The sequence below is a fragment of the Thunnus thynnus genome, chromosome 15 (assembly GCF_963924715.1).
Source record: "Thunnus thynnus chromosome 15, fThuThy2.1, whole genome shotgun sequence".
In the NCBI taxonomy this organism is placed as follows: Eukaryota; Metazoa; Chordata; class Actinopteri; order Scombriformes; family Scombridae; genus Thunnus; species Thunnus thynnus.
The window spans coordinates 29,121,893-29,136,721 of NC_089531.1; the positions used below are offsets into that span (position 1 = coordinate 29,121,893).

Genomic DNA, 14,829 nt, shown 5'->3' on the forward strand with positions numbered 1-14,829 from the left:
AGCTGGATTCCTGCCCAAGGTAGATGCTAATCTGCTAGCCTTTACAACAGAGAGCAGCTTGAATCAAAGCTGCTGTCCAAGAATACATGCATAACATTGATTTGGTGGCTTCTGAAATTTGCAAGGATACTTTGCTTAAGGAAGAACCAATGAAACCACCTTTTGTGGTCAAACTTTTCTATGACCTAAATTGCAATAAACCATATATATCCATTAATGGCAAAACCCAGATGCTCCATTCAATTACATTCTCCAGTCCAGCTGACAACGGGAGGAAACCCAAGAGCACAACTTTCAAGCTCCGCTCAGAGAGGAACAGGAATCTAATCCCTCAACCTTCTGTCAGTGGGCTTCTGTGATTCGAACGCTGAGACAATACAAACAAGTTCTCTGCCAAAAGACATTACACACACTGCCAGATTACACATCGCAACAAATTCCATACATATGCAATTAGTGCAGTGGACCAATGTGACACACATGACTCATCTGTTAGTTTCATGTTGCATTTCTGGCCTGGTTACACACCAGCCAGTCTACAGGGGGAGATTAAATGGATTAAATACTAATATTTCCATAGTGCATTTAGTGAAATAGCTCTCTTTCCTCTGGCACTTCTGCACATATTGCTGGGAACAGCAGTCTCTTGAGAAGCCAATCCCCCACCCCCCCACATTGCTCCTGTGTGCGAAATTTCAGCCACCCATCTGCACCAGAGGTGCCAATTTGTAATATATTACACTCCCCTCAAAAATCTCTGTTTTCTAGGTCTTCAACAGGCAACCTTTTTGCACCTGAACCTCCCTCCCTCCCAGACAGAGGGTGCAGAGGTGCAGAAAAAGACTTCTGCATTGTTGTGTTGAGCACATGAGGAAGGATCAGAGCTCAGAGAGGAAGGCAGAATCTCACCCAAATGTCACATCAAAGACAAGAACACATCAACATGCAAAAACAGTTCACTTCCACTCGGCATCGGGGCCACGTTCCTGTCAGTGAACCAAACTAGCATCAGGGAGGCAACTGCCGACGCACTTAAGCCAAGAGTAGACACACATAAACATGTCTATACCGTATCTAGGTTAACTTTGTCTGGCCAATCTGCTCTGGTTTCTCTACCCTTAATCTCCTCCCCTGCCTTAACACGGTGGGAGGCACAGCACATAATACAATGGGATTTCCATTCCTTTGCACAGGGTGTGAACAATGAAGCTGGTAAACAACAATAAGTGAGGAAAGAAACCATCATGTATGGTGTAAGAGAGAATCTAAAGAGAGTTTGACCTATATGTGGGTTTTTTTTGTTTTTGTTTTTTTTTCTGATTGAGGTGCCTGTTATTCAGATCCAACATTTTAAATTACAAATTAAAATTTAGATTTTGGCACAGAATGTCTTAAATCTAACAAGCTGTCTTTTTCCCTCCTCTGCTAAATTTTGCTCCCAGAGGGCTAAAAAAGGGAGACAGCAATTGATTTTCTCTTGAATTTTGCTGCCAAAAAAATTACAAGCATGTTCTTGCTTTAAATACAAAATAACCATTGTTGGACAATTAGACAGAAACATAAAATGTGTAAAGAAAATACAAGGCTTGTCAGTCTTTAGAGACTAAGTTAATCAGCTGCACTGAGGCTGACATCTGATAACTGCTGAATGTATAGTTTTACCTTTCTTGAAATCAGTTTGAAACATATGTGATTTAAGATTTTAACTTTTACAGACAAACTGAAACTCTCCCCTTTTTGAAGAGTAGAAATAAAAGCTAAAATGATACAATAATTGTGCTTATTTCTCCATTATCCTATTTGGTTGAACCATTTGTGAAAACAGTGTCCAAGCCTCGAGTGTCTAACTGGGTGTTTCCTATGGCATTGGTTAAGTAATGGTGTTGCCAGGATTCACAGTTAGCTTCTGTGGTTCACTGCTAACTAGAGTTCATCATACTGTATAGCCAACAGGACTTTTTTTTTCTCCCTTTCTCAACAAGACCACATGGTGCTAGCTATCAGCCATTAGTGATTTAACCCATCTGTCCCTTAACATGCAGTTACATTTGTATTTCACTTGGAAAGAAGAAGCTAGTTAGGCTAGCTTGCTCATTTAAACACTGATTCCCACTAGAGGTTATTTTTCATGCATGTTATTTCAACACCTGCTCAGTTGCAGCTCTTGCACACTCAGTGCTGTGTTCGTCCCTCATTTTATAAAGGAGTGGGTCTTCTTAGACCACGTCTGGACCTCCTTCATGGGTCCAAATGTGGTGATGGGAAATAACCAGACTGTCAAAACTCCTAGCAATGGGTTGTCCTTTAACGCACAAAGTCATGGAGTAATGTATGGAACTCTTCATTTCTTTGGAACTGAATTGATCTAACAAGCTGTTTTTCATGCCTGCACACACACATATTGTACCAATCAAATAACAGCACCAGCATCATCAGTAGGTACCAAGCATACACTCCACATTGGAAAACACCAATATAAGGGGCGGTATCACAGCAGAAAAATCTAAATTTCTTCTTTTTGCTAAGCACCAAAATAAATGCACAAGTCAAAACAATATATATATACATACAGTATGTATTTTAAATGATTTTTTAATTTTAGTGAGACTTTAAGAACATGAAGATAATTATGTCCTGCACATTTTAGTTATTACAAACACAGATTATTAACAAGTATAGATTCCATTTAAGACTCCACCCAAAGCCTACATTGATCCCATGCAGGCTGAGCTGCATTGCCAGGACTACAACCATTGATCAGATACTACTGGTGGGGGGGTTGCAGGATCCCAGTGAAACCAGTACATTGATCCAGAGAAACAGAGAGAGATTACACGTAGTGAAAGAGAACATTGATCTCCAGCTGCATCCAAAGGGCACTCCTGTCCCGACGGGTCGGGGGGGATCCATCCCCCTACTCTTGCTCCCATCACCACCACCTCCCCCCACCCCCCACCCATGCTCCTTCCTCTCCTTCACTCTGCTTGCTGGACCATGTATTAGTATTGTGTCCCTCTGACCATGTGCTGCTCTGTCATAGTGAATGAGCCTCGACCGGTGAGAGGCACCACCCAAAACAGCAGCAGCAGGGAGCCTTGTATTGTACTGCACAGCTGCCTAGTCTGTACAGCTACTGTAGTCACAACACTGAAATCCACTCCATCCCCCTCTGGGTCACTTTTTCACAAATCAAACACTTGCATCAGCACTAAAATACTATGAAGTGTTTTTGCCATCTACAGCGAGCTTGAATTTCCTTACTCAGAGAAGAGACACATGCAGCTACAGTGCACACACAATTTCTCATCAATTGCACACATGTCAAACTGTGATAAATGAGTCCGATAGCAGCACGGGGCAGGCAAGGAGTCCCAGCTGCCTCAGCCCAGATTGGGGGAAGCGCAGCCAAAAGACAGCCAGCACAGCCCGCTCCTCTAACCCCCAGTCGAGGGGCACAGAGACATTCACCTCAGGGACTGCAGTAAATATGTTACCACACTATACTGTGTCAAGATGGCTCCAATGCATCAACCCCTGCCACATGAATTTCTGCAGGGGGGAAAAAAAGGTTCAAGAAAGAAACTTTCACTTTAAATGAAAGGTTCTATTAATGTGGTCTCTCTGCAGGATGACTATAAGGCAGAAAAAGTGAAGAATATAATAAAAAATCAGAAGCTGGAATTGATAAACCACAAAGTTCACCAGCTTTCCTGCACCCTTCTATGTACACAAACATTAACATATTAATATTTCATCAAGACTGCAAGAGTAGTAGTGGATGGGACATCCATCCAGCAACTCAGCATCTCTAGGACTCCCCCCGTCCTCAGAGCCCTGGGGGGGAAGTGTGAAAGAGTAGAGAGGGTGAACCGTACCTGTTTGCCAGATGTACAGGGGTTTAGTTTCCACTGCAGTTTGTGCATCCAGCTCCCAGATGGAGAGAAAGAGCAGCGCTAACCTCCAGAGAGAGGGGAGCGGTGCCCCTCTCGAGACCCCCAACGTCCCCATGGCTCTACCGGCCAGCCCCATGGCCAACACACGGCAAGTACTGTAGTTCCCAGTGCAGTCAGGAGGAAATAAGAAGCCTGGCCACGAGGTAGAGAGCTGGACTGAAGTGTGAATGTTTTCTGCTTTTGTCCACACCAGTGCGTCCAAGAAGAAGTAATCCCGGGTGAACAGGGCTGAGATCTCCTCCTGCTCTCCTCTTCTTCTCTGTTTCTGTTTCTCTCTTTGCTCCTTAATGAGAGAGAACGAGGTCTGGTAGTAATAAAACAGGGAACAATAGATCCTTAAGCCCAGCCTGCTGCTGGTGCTGCTGCTGCTGTATGCCGGGCTGATGCAGCGCCTCCCTCCTTCTCTCTCTCTCTCTCTCTCTCTCTCTCTTACAGACACAGACACATGCACACACGCCCACCCTCTCTACCCTCCCTCCCTTCCTCCTCGCTCATCTCTCATTCCTTTTTCAAAGGACTGTGAAGCTGTTCTGCACTCCAGTCAAAGTAGGCAGCTGGATCGAGCAGGTAGATGTTTGTGTGTTAGTGTGTTTCGCAGTGAAATGAACAACACAGTTGACTTAAAATGCACAAAACTACTACTAAAAGTACTTAAACACTTAAATCCTTAATTAAAAGACAGACAGTCACATTAGACAATGTGATCGGGGCAGTTTTCATGGCAATTTCATGGCTCTGACAAAACTCTGACATGGTTCAAATTATCTTTGTAAGTGTGTAATCATTAACTATGAAAAATCATGTTTTTTAGAGAGTAAAAGAGGAATACCACAAGGTTCTATCCTTGGTCTCCTTTGCTTTAGTTTATATCATAGAATGTATATAAAGATGGACGTAGCAAGGTGATGTCACCCATTGGTTTGCACTGGAGCCAGTTAAAAGCCCAGAGTTAGAGCTTACAGTTGGCGCCATCTTTTTCATTTGGACCTTCCAAATAAGTAGTGCAGGGTGTTGCCTTTCACGCTCTGGAAGCATATCCCACTACCTTGGACCCAAGCTAACACTAGCTTATTGGGAACACCGAGCAGTGCATTCATTGACTTATTGACTTTTTGACCATTTTTGAATAGGAGTCAACTGGAGCCAGCATCTAGTGGTCATCAGTGGCATTGCACTTTAGTACATCTACATCTATTGGCTTCAACCCCAAGCTGTGGTAGTTGCCACTTGGTTTATATACAAATGATTTACCACAATCATGTCATAGGGTAGGTTTTCATGTATGCAGATGATACTGTTATATCTTGAAGAACTATGTATTTCTCAGTTTCCACCAGTACCAGTACTTACAATCTATAGAAACATTACTTAAAAACTCATGTCTCAAACTTAACATTAATAAAACTGCTATGCTGTGTTAGAGCCTCAAGTATTCCATTATTTTTCCATGACATTACTAGACAACTTTCCTGTCACAATCATGCAATTTAAATTTTGGATACAAAGCTAATAAGATCCCACTATGTTCTTTGGAAATTAAATATGTTAAGTTTTGACATTAGACATTAGATTTCGAATTAGATGTACCCATAAATGCCATAAACATTTAAAGGTCCATCTAGGGACCAGAGTTGCAGTAGAGAGTTGAAGTAGCCAAGGCCATAAATGCCTGTTCCTATAACAATAAAAATCAAATGAAGCAATGAAAGAAGCAGTGGGTAATATATTTTTGCAAGTATATGCATCCATAATTGTGTACTTGTTTGAGAAGATAATGACCAAAAAATATAATTGAGAAACATAAAAATATAGAAATAGAGAAATCAGTGAGTGTTTGCATTTTCCTATGTGTATATTTGCTTGTGGAAGTGAGAAATAAGTTAAAAGGGATATCCAAAAATACCAAAAAGAAAAAAAAGTGTGTGGGGGGTGGAGGGGTAGGATAAATTATTGATGCAGCTCAGCTTGACCTTGTATGATATTCAAGCCCAAGACTCACTGCTCAGTTAAGAGAGTTACTTATTATTCATGAGAGGCGACCACAGCACTCAATGAAAAACAGATCATAAATTTGATCAGCAGCAGGTGGGTCAGTAAATCAAATGGACACTGTCAGTCATCATGCTCCTACAAACAAACCAATGCAATTATTCCCACAACTGCCATCACATGTACAGAAATCATACTGCATACTGTATGTTCAAGTGGGAATGCTGCAGATTTTACAGCTTTAGTGCTAGGAGTTTATTGATGTTGTTCTCTGTTGTTTTTACCTTCAGTTTGACTCAGACAAGCATTTGAAATGTTTTCTGTAAAACTGAAGTTTATTTAGAAAGTTAAGGGTAGAGGATAGGAAGAAGAGAATACGAGGCTTGCAGTAACTGCCCCAATCCTTTTTTTTCCATGTTTACCAAATCTCTATGTGGTAGCGAACAGAACACAAATTTGACTGCTATACTGGTTTTGCAGTCTGTTTATTCACAGAGATAAACATTCAGAGATGTTACTTCTAGCTAGCTACTGGAGTCTGATTGATATTAGTTTATTGCAGATTTTGTTGACACCAGGCATGATGGCTCCATGAATAACTTTTCACTACTGGGCTGTGGAAACCTTGCTAGGTCCAGTGTCTATCTCACGAAACCTGCTGCTGACACCATTGCGTGTCGAAACCCTGCAGTGAAGAGGCAGAGATTATTCAAAACCTTCCAAAGTCCTATGGGACCTGAAGCTGAAACCAAAGGGGCTATTCGGTGGACATTTTAACATCAATCAATCAATCAATCAATTTTTATTTATATAGCACCATATCACAACAAAAGTCATCTCAAGGCACTTTTCACATAGAGCAGGTCAAGACATCCATCCATCCAAGAACATCAGAAGCATTACTGCAAAGAGCAGTCAGCTAACTCATCTTGTGTCTGACTCAAATCTGGACTTTCTCTTTCTGACTGAAACATGGTTGAAACAAACAACTCCTGCGAGTGTGTTCACAGTACCTGGATACCAATGTTTCAGAAGAGACAGACCTGATGGAAGAGGAGGAGGGGTGTTTTTTATGTGAGAGACAACATCAAATGTGAACGTGTGGTTTATAATGCAGGTAACACGTTAGAATATTTTGGGATAAAAATAATGTTATCCCAACAAATGTCTTTTAACACTGACACTTTTTATGATCAACTCACAGAAGTCTTGAAAGAGAGCAATCTCAACAAAGAATTATTACTTATAGGTGATTTTAATGTGAACTGGGAGGATAAAACTAAGAGGAAAAAACTAAAAATAATCACAGAGAAATTCCAACTAGAACAACTAGTAAAAGGCCCAACTAGGACAGCAAAATGCTCCAGTACACAAATCGATCTGATATTTACTAACAAACCAGAAAGAATAACTAGAAGTTATAATTTAATCACTGGCTCATCAGATCATAACCTAACCTTATGTGCGAAAAAACTGACTAAAAGTAGATTTAAGACCACAGCAACTAAGACAATGATCCTTCAATGCATACCCAGAGCTAAGCAAGAATAATCTACCAATGAAATTAACAGTTTGAACTGGGATGATGTACTGTCCTCTGATGATCTGGACTATGGCTGTGATACTTTTACTCACAGAATCAACTCTGTGAGGGAAAGATTTAATGTGAGGATACAGATAAAATCTAAAAATAAAAACAATTTACCATGGTTTAATGAAAATTTGTAGAAACTAATGAAATCTAGAGATGCTGCACTAAGGAAGGCAATTAAAACTAGAAGGGACTCTAATATGCCGATTTATAAAGGTTTAAGGAACAAAGTTATCCAAGAGCTAAGAGAAGCTAAATCTCGTTTTTATCTCAATATTTTGAAAGAGGTAAAAGGCAACAGTAAATTGATCTGGAAAAACATCAGTAATCTTGCAAGGAGGGACCCAAAATTTTAGGAGATTTTAAACTCAAAGTACAGGGAAAGTTAATTGAAGATCATCTTACTATTGCTTCTGTCTTTAATAAATTTTATACTGTCTGTATATGAGTTAGGAAAAAAATTTACAAAAAGGAAACTGGATATTGTTCCTATAGATGCTACAGGTCAGGTTTTCGAGCTGGTGGAAACTAATGAGTTACAAGTAAACAAAATCATCAGCTCCATAAAAAGCTCCAAAAATAGAGATGCTTTCCAATTTGACACCATGTTTGTCAAATCACACAAAGATATCTTAACTCCCCCTATTGCTCATTTAATTAACATGTCTTTTAAACACAGCTCCTTTCCTGATGAATGGAAATGTGCCATTGTCACGCCTATTTTTAAATCTGGAGACCGCCTTGAAGCCAGTAACTACAGACCAATAAGTACACTGCCAGTACTCTCAAAGGTTGCTGAGAAAGTTGTCATTAAACAACTGACAACATTTCTTAATACAAGCAATTTTGGTTTACACTGTATGCAATATGGCTTTAGAGTAAATCATTCCACCGAAACTGCTACCTTGCACTTTATAGAGCAAACTAAATCAAGACTTGACAAACAAGGAGTAGTTGGTGCTGTATTTTTAGATCTGCGTAAAGCATTCAACACAGTCAATCATGATGTTTTAATATCGAAACGCTCTAAATTTAACTTCTCATCTAGAACACTGGCATGGATGTCTTCATATTTATCTAATAGGAGACAATGTGTTAAAGTTGGTGACACACTGTCCAGTAACATGAAGTGCACAATGGGTGTTCCACAAGGGTCAACGTTAGGTCCCCTGTTATTTAGCCTATACATTAATGATCTCCTTCAACAGTGTCATGATGCAGAACTACAGATGTATGCAGATGACACCGTTGTGTACACTCATGCAAAAACAGCTGAGTTAGCTGCTGCTAAGCTAACAATCGCATTAGAAAGGATCACACATTGGCTTGATCAATCATGTCTGAGTCTAAATGTAAACAAGACAAAGGGTATGTGTTGGAGTTTGTTTGTTGTTTTTTTTTTTGCTTTTTACTGTTTGTTGTCGTGCTGCTGTATGATTTTTGTCGGGGACTACAGATGCAAATTAGCTTCAAGCTAACTCTGGTGCAGTGCATCTTTAATGTTTCAAACTGCACACTGTCCCATTCAATAAATAAATCAATTCAATATCAATATCAACATACTGTATGTCGGTCGATAAATGACAAGACACTGAAGTACAGAAATGCCAAGGATAGGTTCTGAAACCAGTCTTCAACATATAGCCAAAGACTGAACAACAACAAGTACACATTAATTACCACCATCACCATTCTAAAATTGTTTAAAAACAATTTCAGGGAACCTTGTTTTATGGGTTGTGTAAAGAAAATTAATATTGGCCAATATACATTTGGACAATACATTTATAGAGTTCACATTTAAATTGATTTTTACGTTTATATTAAGTTGAGCTCAATTTCAGACCATACCTGTTTCCTAAAAAACTATGCACAAAGGTTAAATATTGAAAAAGTAAACACACATCAGTGTTGACTTTTCTAATATTGAACCAAGACCTCAATCTTTCCCTAAGCTATATCAAGTGCTTTGAATTGCCTAAACATTACTATAAAACATTACTACTTTAGTTAAAGTAAAAATAAATTAAATATCTTGAAATTGAAAATTTATTAAATACTTTTGATCATTATGTTGATACAAAATGTAATCCAGGTGCCATTATGTTTCTTTCAAATCATATTTGTTTTTGCAAATTAGAAGTAAACAAACGAAGAGCTGTATTGAAACCAGAATGTCAAGGTTCTGTTCTGGAGGTTAAAAAAAACTTCTCTCATCAACATTTGTAGTAATTTAAATAACTAAACATAACCTTACTCAACAGTATGTCATGTTGTTCACTTCATATGTTTTGACAAGGACAGCAATTTTTTTTTAGAAAATGATCCAACCAAGAACTAATCATTTTTTATTACATATTTCCATATTTTCATATTCATATTTTGACAAACAGCATTTCTCATAAGCCCTAGACCATCGTGTGTTAAATTTCACAGCTCAGTAGAAGTCCCTAGACCATGAACGAGTCGAGGGGTTAGTAGTTTTAAGCTTTAAAGGTGGACATCAGAAGTCAGTGTTTTATGTATATTTTAATTTTATGGATATGAATGAAACCAATTATGATGATGTGAGTACCCACACTGCCCCGCTGGTAAATTTTCATGGGGGCTTTTTTTTTTTTTGTATGCTCACCAAAATTTTTTAGCAATCATTATTGTATTATTTCAATCAGATAGAATATCGATATATAAACATACAGTAACTTTTAATTCAATCATTATCTATATGTAGCCAGTCATTTGTTAACTATCGGTGACCCCTCTGTTCACACCCTGATGGCAGAGGGGCCACAGCATGTGAACACTCTTCCTGCTGCCAGCCCTGACCACCACAACACCCCAGACCCTCCTTGCACTCCTCACAGCCTCCCCAATCCCCCCAGGTCCCCTCAGTCATTTCACAGCCATTAGCTTAATAAAGGAACATTTCACCCGCTGCTCACTGTGGACCTCACTACAAATTAGCCCAGTGCCTGCCATGCTGGGTCCATTCTATCTCAAACTACCCAGCTGCTGTGAGGGTTCAGTGTCAGGCAGCTGCTGTGAGGCTTCAGTGTCAGGCAGCCAGTGTCATAAACACATACTCACAAATTGTAAATTAGAATAACTGCATAAATGCTAAAAACTGAAGACTGTTGAAACTGAAGACCATATGAGTATGAGTATGAGTCCTGTGTGCATTTCCAGATAATGAGACAACCAGACTGAAATCCTCATCAGAGGTTTAATGATCCTCTCTGTGTGGTTCCTCTTCTGACAGCCCGCCACTCTCCACAATCCCCTCTACCATTCAGGTCCAGGTGCACATTTGGTAGGACAGCCTGTGCAGCACGGGCAAGTGGTCACATGGGTCACTGGGGCATCTCAAGGAGGAAGAAGATGGAGCTGGGAGAAAGGAAGTTGGAGTGAGAGCGAGGCTGAAGGAGGGCTTATCAGGGCCCTAAGGGGCTTGTATCTGACCCTGATTAGTGGGAATCTGCTGGGTGGGATTACAGTCTCTGCTGCATTTAAGACGACAACCAGATAAGGGCAATGAGAAGGAGTAAGACAGCAGGTAGAAGGAGGAGCTACACAGCATGTAAAGAACAGCACTGTATAATGCACGGCAGCATATGGTGGATGGCATACAGTAAAAATGATTACAATGATAACTTTAATGAGCCCTGTGAAAAAATAGTATAGTCTTGTAAAGTACAGTATAACAGCTTTTCTGTGAACACCTCAGAACTTAAGCCCCTGTAACCTTTTAGCATTCTGTTCATTGTTGCAAGTCTTTCATGTTGTTTATGGTATTTCTTGTGCCACCTACTTGAGTACAGGTCACGTTAAGACTGCAGATTGCATGGGCAGGCAATGACAATCACAAGTAGTGTGGTGCTGTTTATTGTAAGAGTACTCTGTCAGTGAATGAAAAAACCTGCAGCAAAACAGTCTTTAACAAGTCTAACCAGTCTTTTTATTTTTTAATTTGGAACAGCTTGCTTAAATCGTTTTATTTATTAAAAGAGGCAAACCTTTTTTTTTTAAAATTCTTTTTCATTTTATTGTCATCATTATATTTTATACAACTTACCCATGTTATGTAGCCTATGTAGTGATGACATCATTTTTTAAATGACATACATAAATGACGTGGGTAGGTGTGTCACCCAGTGATACATCATACAATAAATTAAGAAAATAGATAAATAGATAATGACAATATTCACAATACAGATTTAAATTATACAATATGTTACAGTAATTCTGAATTCATAAAAAGCATCTTTGATCCCATTTCATATTTGAAATTCTGCCTGCAGTATTCCATAAATCCATAAATTTCTTCTATCAGAATTTCTCACCGTCCTCCTTAAAAGAGGAATGAGAAAAAAAGAAGAAAAAATTCTAAATGAAACAAGGTAACAGAGCGCTGAGACAAAGACAAAGACAAAAACAAAACAAAAAGCAAAAAAAAAAAAAAAAATACAAGGCCTTACTAAAAGTAAGGTACATGTAGTGCTGCCCTAGGTGACTGTCAGCCCTAATATGTTTGAACCACAATCCAGTAGCTTCAATTCATTGTTCATTTTCTATATTATAGTAACTTGACCACTTGGACCATCTTTTTTTCAAATAGCTTCAAGTTCCCCCTGACTTTATAAGTTAAATACTCAAGTGGGTGAACATCACTGCTGGTCTTCCTCTCTATTTTACTATTCTGGTTAAAACTTCTCACTTGTAGATCTCGGAAAAGGTGGGAATGTGGTAAATGGTAAAGTTGCCTAAAAGATTCGAATGACATTATTTTTAATTAGACACTGTCCAAATATGGTCAGTCCCTTTTGTGCCTATGTATTAAAGGCTATATCTTGTTTATTATGGGTAAATTCAGGGTCTTCCTTTATCTCTCTCAGTACAATTAGGTCATCCCTCATTTCACAGTTTCTCCTCATTCTAACCCAAGTCTCCAAAGTATTTCTAATTAGTGTACTGTCAGGTATTATTTTTATTAAGACATGACACATGTACTTCTCTATTGACCTCCACCTTGATTAATTTTTCAGTTCTCTGCAGACAGGGGCACCTAGAACCATTGCTTTGCACTTCTGCATATTTAGCTTGTACCCTGATACTGACCCATAGTTATTAATAATTTGCATAAGTGCTGGTAATGATTTTTCTAAGTTTGTGATATATAGGACCACATCGTCTGCATATAAAGCCAGTTTGTGATATTCCTCTGCTGGTTTCACACCTTCAATTTCATTGGTCGATCTGATATATGCTGCCAGAGGTTTAATATAGATCACAAAAATTAAAGGCTAGAGTGGGTCCCCTTCTCTCGTTCCCCATTTTAATTCGAACCTATCTGACAGGCTCCCATTTGCCATGACCTGTGCTCTTGATGTTTCATACATTTCTTGAAGCCATTTGATAAAAGTGTCATGGAAACTGAACTTAATACATAAACGGTTTCAAATATAAAAGACCATGACACCCTGTCAAAGGCTTTTTCAGCATCCAAAGTGAGGATCAATGTTTGAATATTCATTTTCTGTGAGTAATCTATTCAGAGTTTGTCTTACATTATCAGATAAATGTCTATTTGGGATGAAGCCTGTTTGGTCTGGGTCTATAATATGCAGAATAATTTTTGACAAGCTGTCTGCTAGGATGCTGCTTTTTGGTCTACATTCAACGAAGTTATTGGTCTCTAAGATCCACAGTCGGTAGGATCCTTGCCTTCTCTGTGTATGACTGTAATTAAAGAGCTGCACCAAGTATTTGCCCACTGACTATAATCTAATACCCGGTTAAATGTTCTTTCTTTCTTTTCAGGTTTGCATTTTGTTTATCTGTTATCTGTGGTAGTTTTATTCTGGATATATATTTTTTTATTCTATTTTGAGGGAGCAGATTATTGCCAGGGCTATATAATTGTTTGTAGTATTTTGCAATTTTTTGTGCTATTTCTTGTTTACCTTTTACACTTATATTCCCAGTTTGGTCTTTGATAGAAACAATGTTTGATTTTATCTGTTGTTTTTTCAATTTACAGGCCAGGTTTTTCATTGCTTTTGCTCCACTATCAAAGGATTTTGTGCAGAATATATCAATGATTTCTCTACCTTTTCAGTTAGTAATCGGTTGAGCTCTTTCCTCAGTTCATTCGAAGAATGCACTAACACAGTTTCCTTTTGCCTTGTGCTCCAATTCCATCCTATCCTTATTGACTGTTATATTTCCTTGACTCTTTTATCCCTCTATCAGAGGCAGTTCTAGGAATTTTTAACTGGGGTGGCCCGGGGGTGGCAAAGGGATATCTAGAGTCACAATGTGTGGTTAATGTGCATACACAGCATGCGGAATTATTAATATGCATTAATATTCAACTAATAATAGGCTAAAATATAAATTAATAGGCTACATGCATACACATAGCTGTTAATGGTCAGTCTCCTATTTTGCAGAATCATTATAGTCAACTAGGCTAACATTAACAATGACAAATAGACCTTTTTCTGAGCTCATTTACAAAAGTTAAGGCTATTAAGTAGTCAAATTGAGCTTTATTATAATAAATAATGCTCTGACCAGTAACTAAACCTGTGCAAGTATTTGTGGTCATGGATCTATAACAAGTCATTCAAAGAGCTGATGAGGCCTTTTACCAAAAGGTGAGCTACTTTGAAATAATAATAAACTGACTTCATGAAAGCTATACATCTGCTATAATGAAATACGCTTACAAAACAAGTGTGCTACACATTATTGTTCAGATTAAGTAAGAACAGCAAAAATAATTATGATTATTATTTTAAGCCAATGTATGTTATGATTTGGGGATGATATCAAGGCTTATGACTGATGCCGTAAGAAACTCATGCCTTGTTATTGTGCAATCAGAGATTGCAGAAACATAGATAAGAGAGCAGTGCAATGTTAACAATAGCATCACTAAGTAATAGGAAGTAATAGGCATCTGATTAACAAGTGCAGATATTGTACAGTATTTGTATTTATTTATTTATTTTATTTATTTGTATCTCTTATCTGGATTAAACAAGTGGCATGTTCATATCACCAGCACCTGTGATAATTGTAATTCAGAATTTGCACACTATGAGAGGAGGGCTGTTGATCTGGGCAACATACATCCAGTGGTTATTGTAGAGTCTGATGGGGCCACAGGCAGAAAATCCCACAAGACCCTTCTGACCAACGTCCGTTGCCATTGTGTTCCCCAGAACACCTATTAAATAATCAGATATTAATCAAAAAAAGCACTTATAGAATCTAAACATTTTTGTTTTG

General features: G+C 38.6%; 1 protein-coding gene across 1 annotated transcript in view; it reads right to left on the minus strand.

Annotated features, from left to right (window-relative positions):
• The window catches only part of thsd7aa (thrombospondin, type I, domain containing 7Aa), a 174,251-nt gene extending 169,940 nt beyond the window's left edge, over positions 1 to 4,311 (minus strand). Inside the window, exon 1 of the mRNA XM_067611663.1 lies at positions 3,876 to 4,311. Within this exon, the coding sequence (XP_067467764.1) occupies positions 3,876 to 4,029 (154 nt within the window). The 5' untranslated portion in view covers positions 4,030 to 4,311. The remainder of the gene's footprint in view (positions 1 to 3,875) is intronic.
• Between the last annotated feature and the right edge of the window lie 10,518 nt (positions 4,312 to 14,829).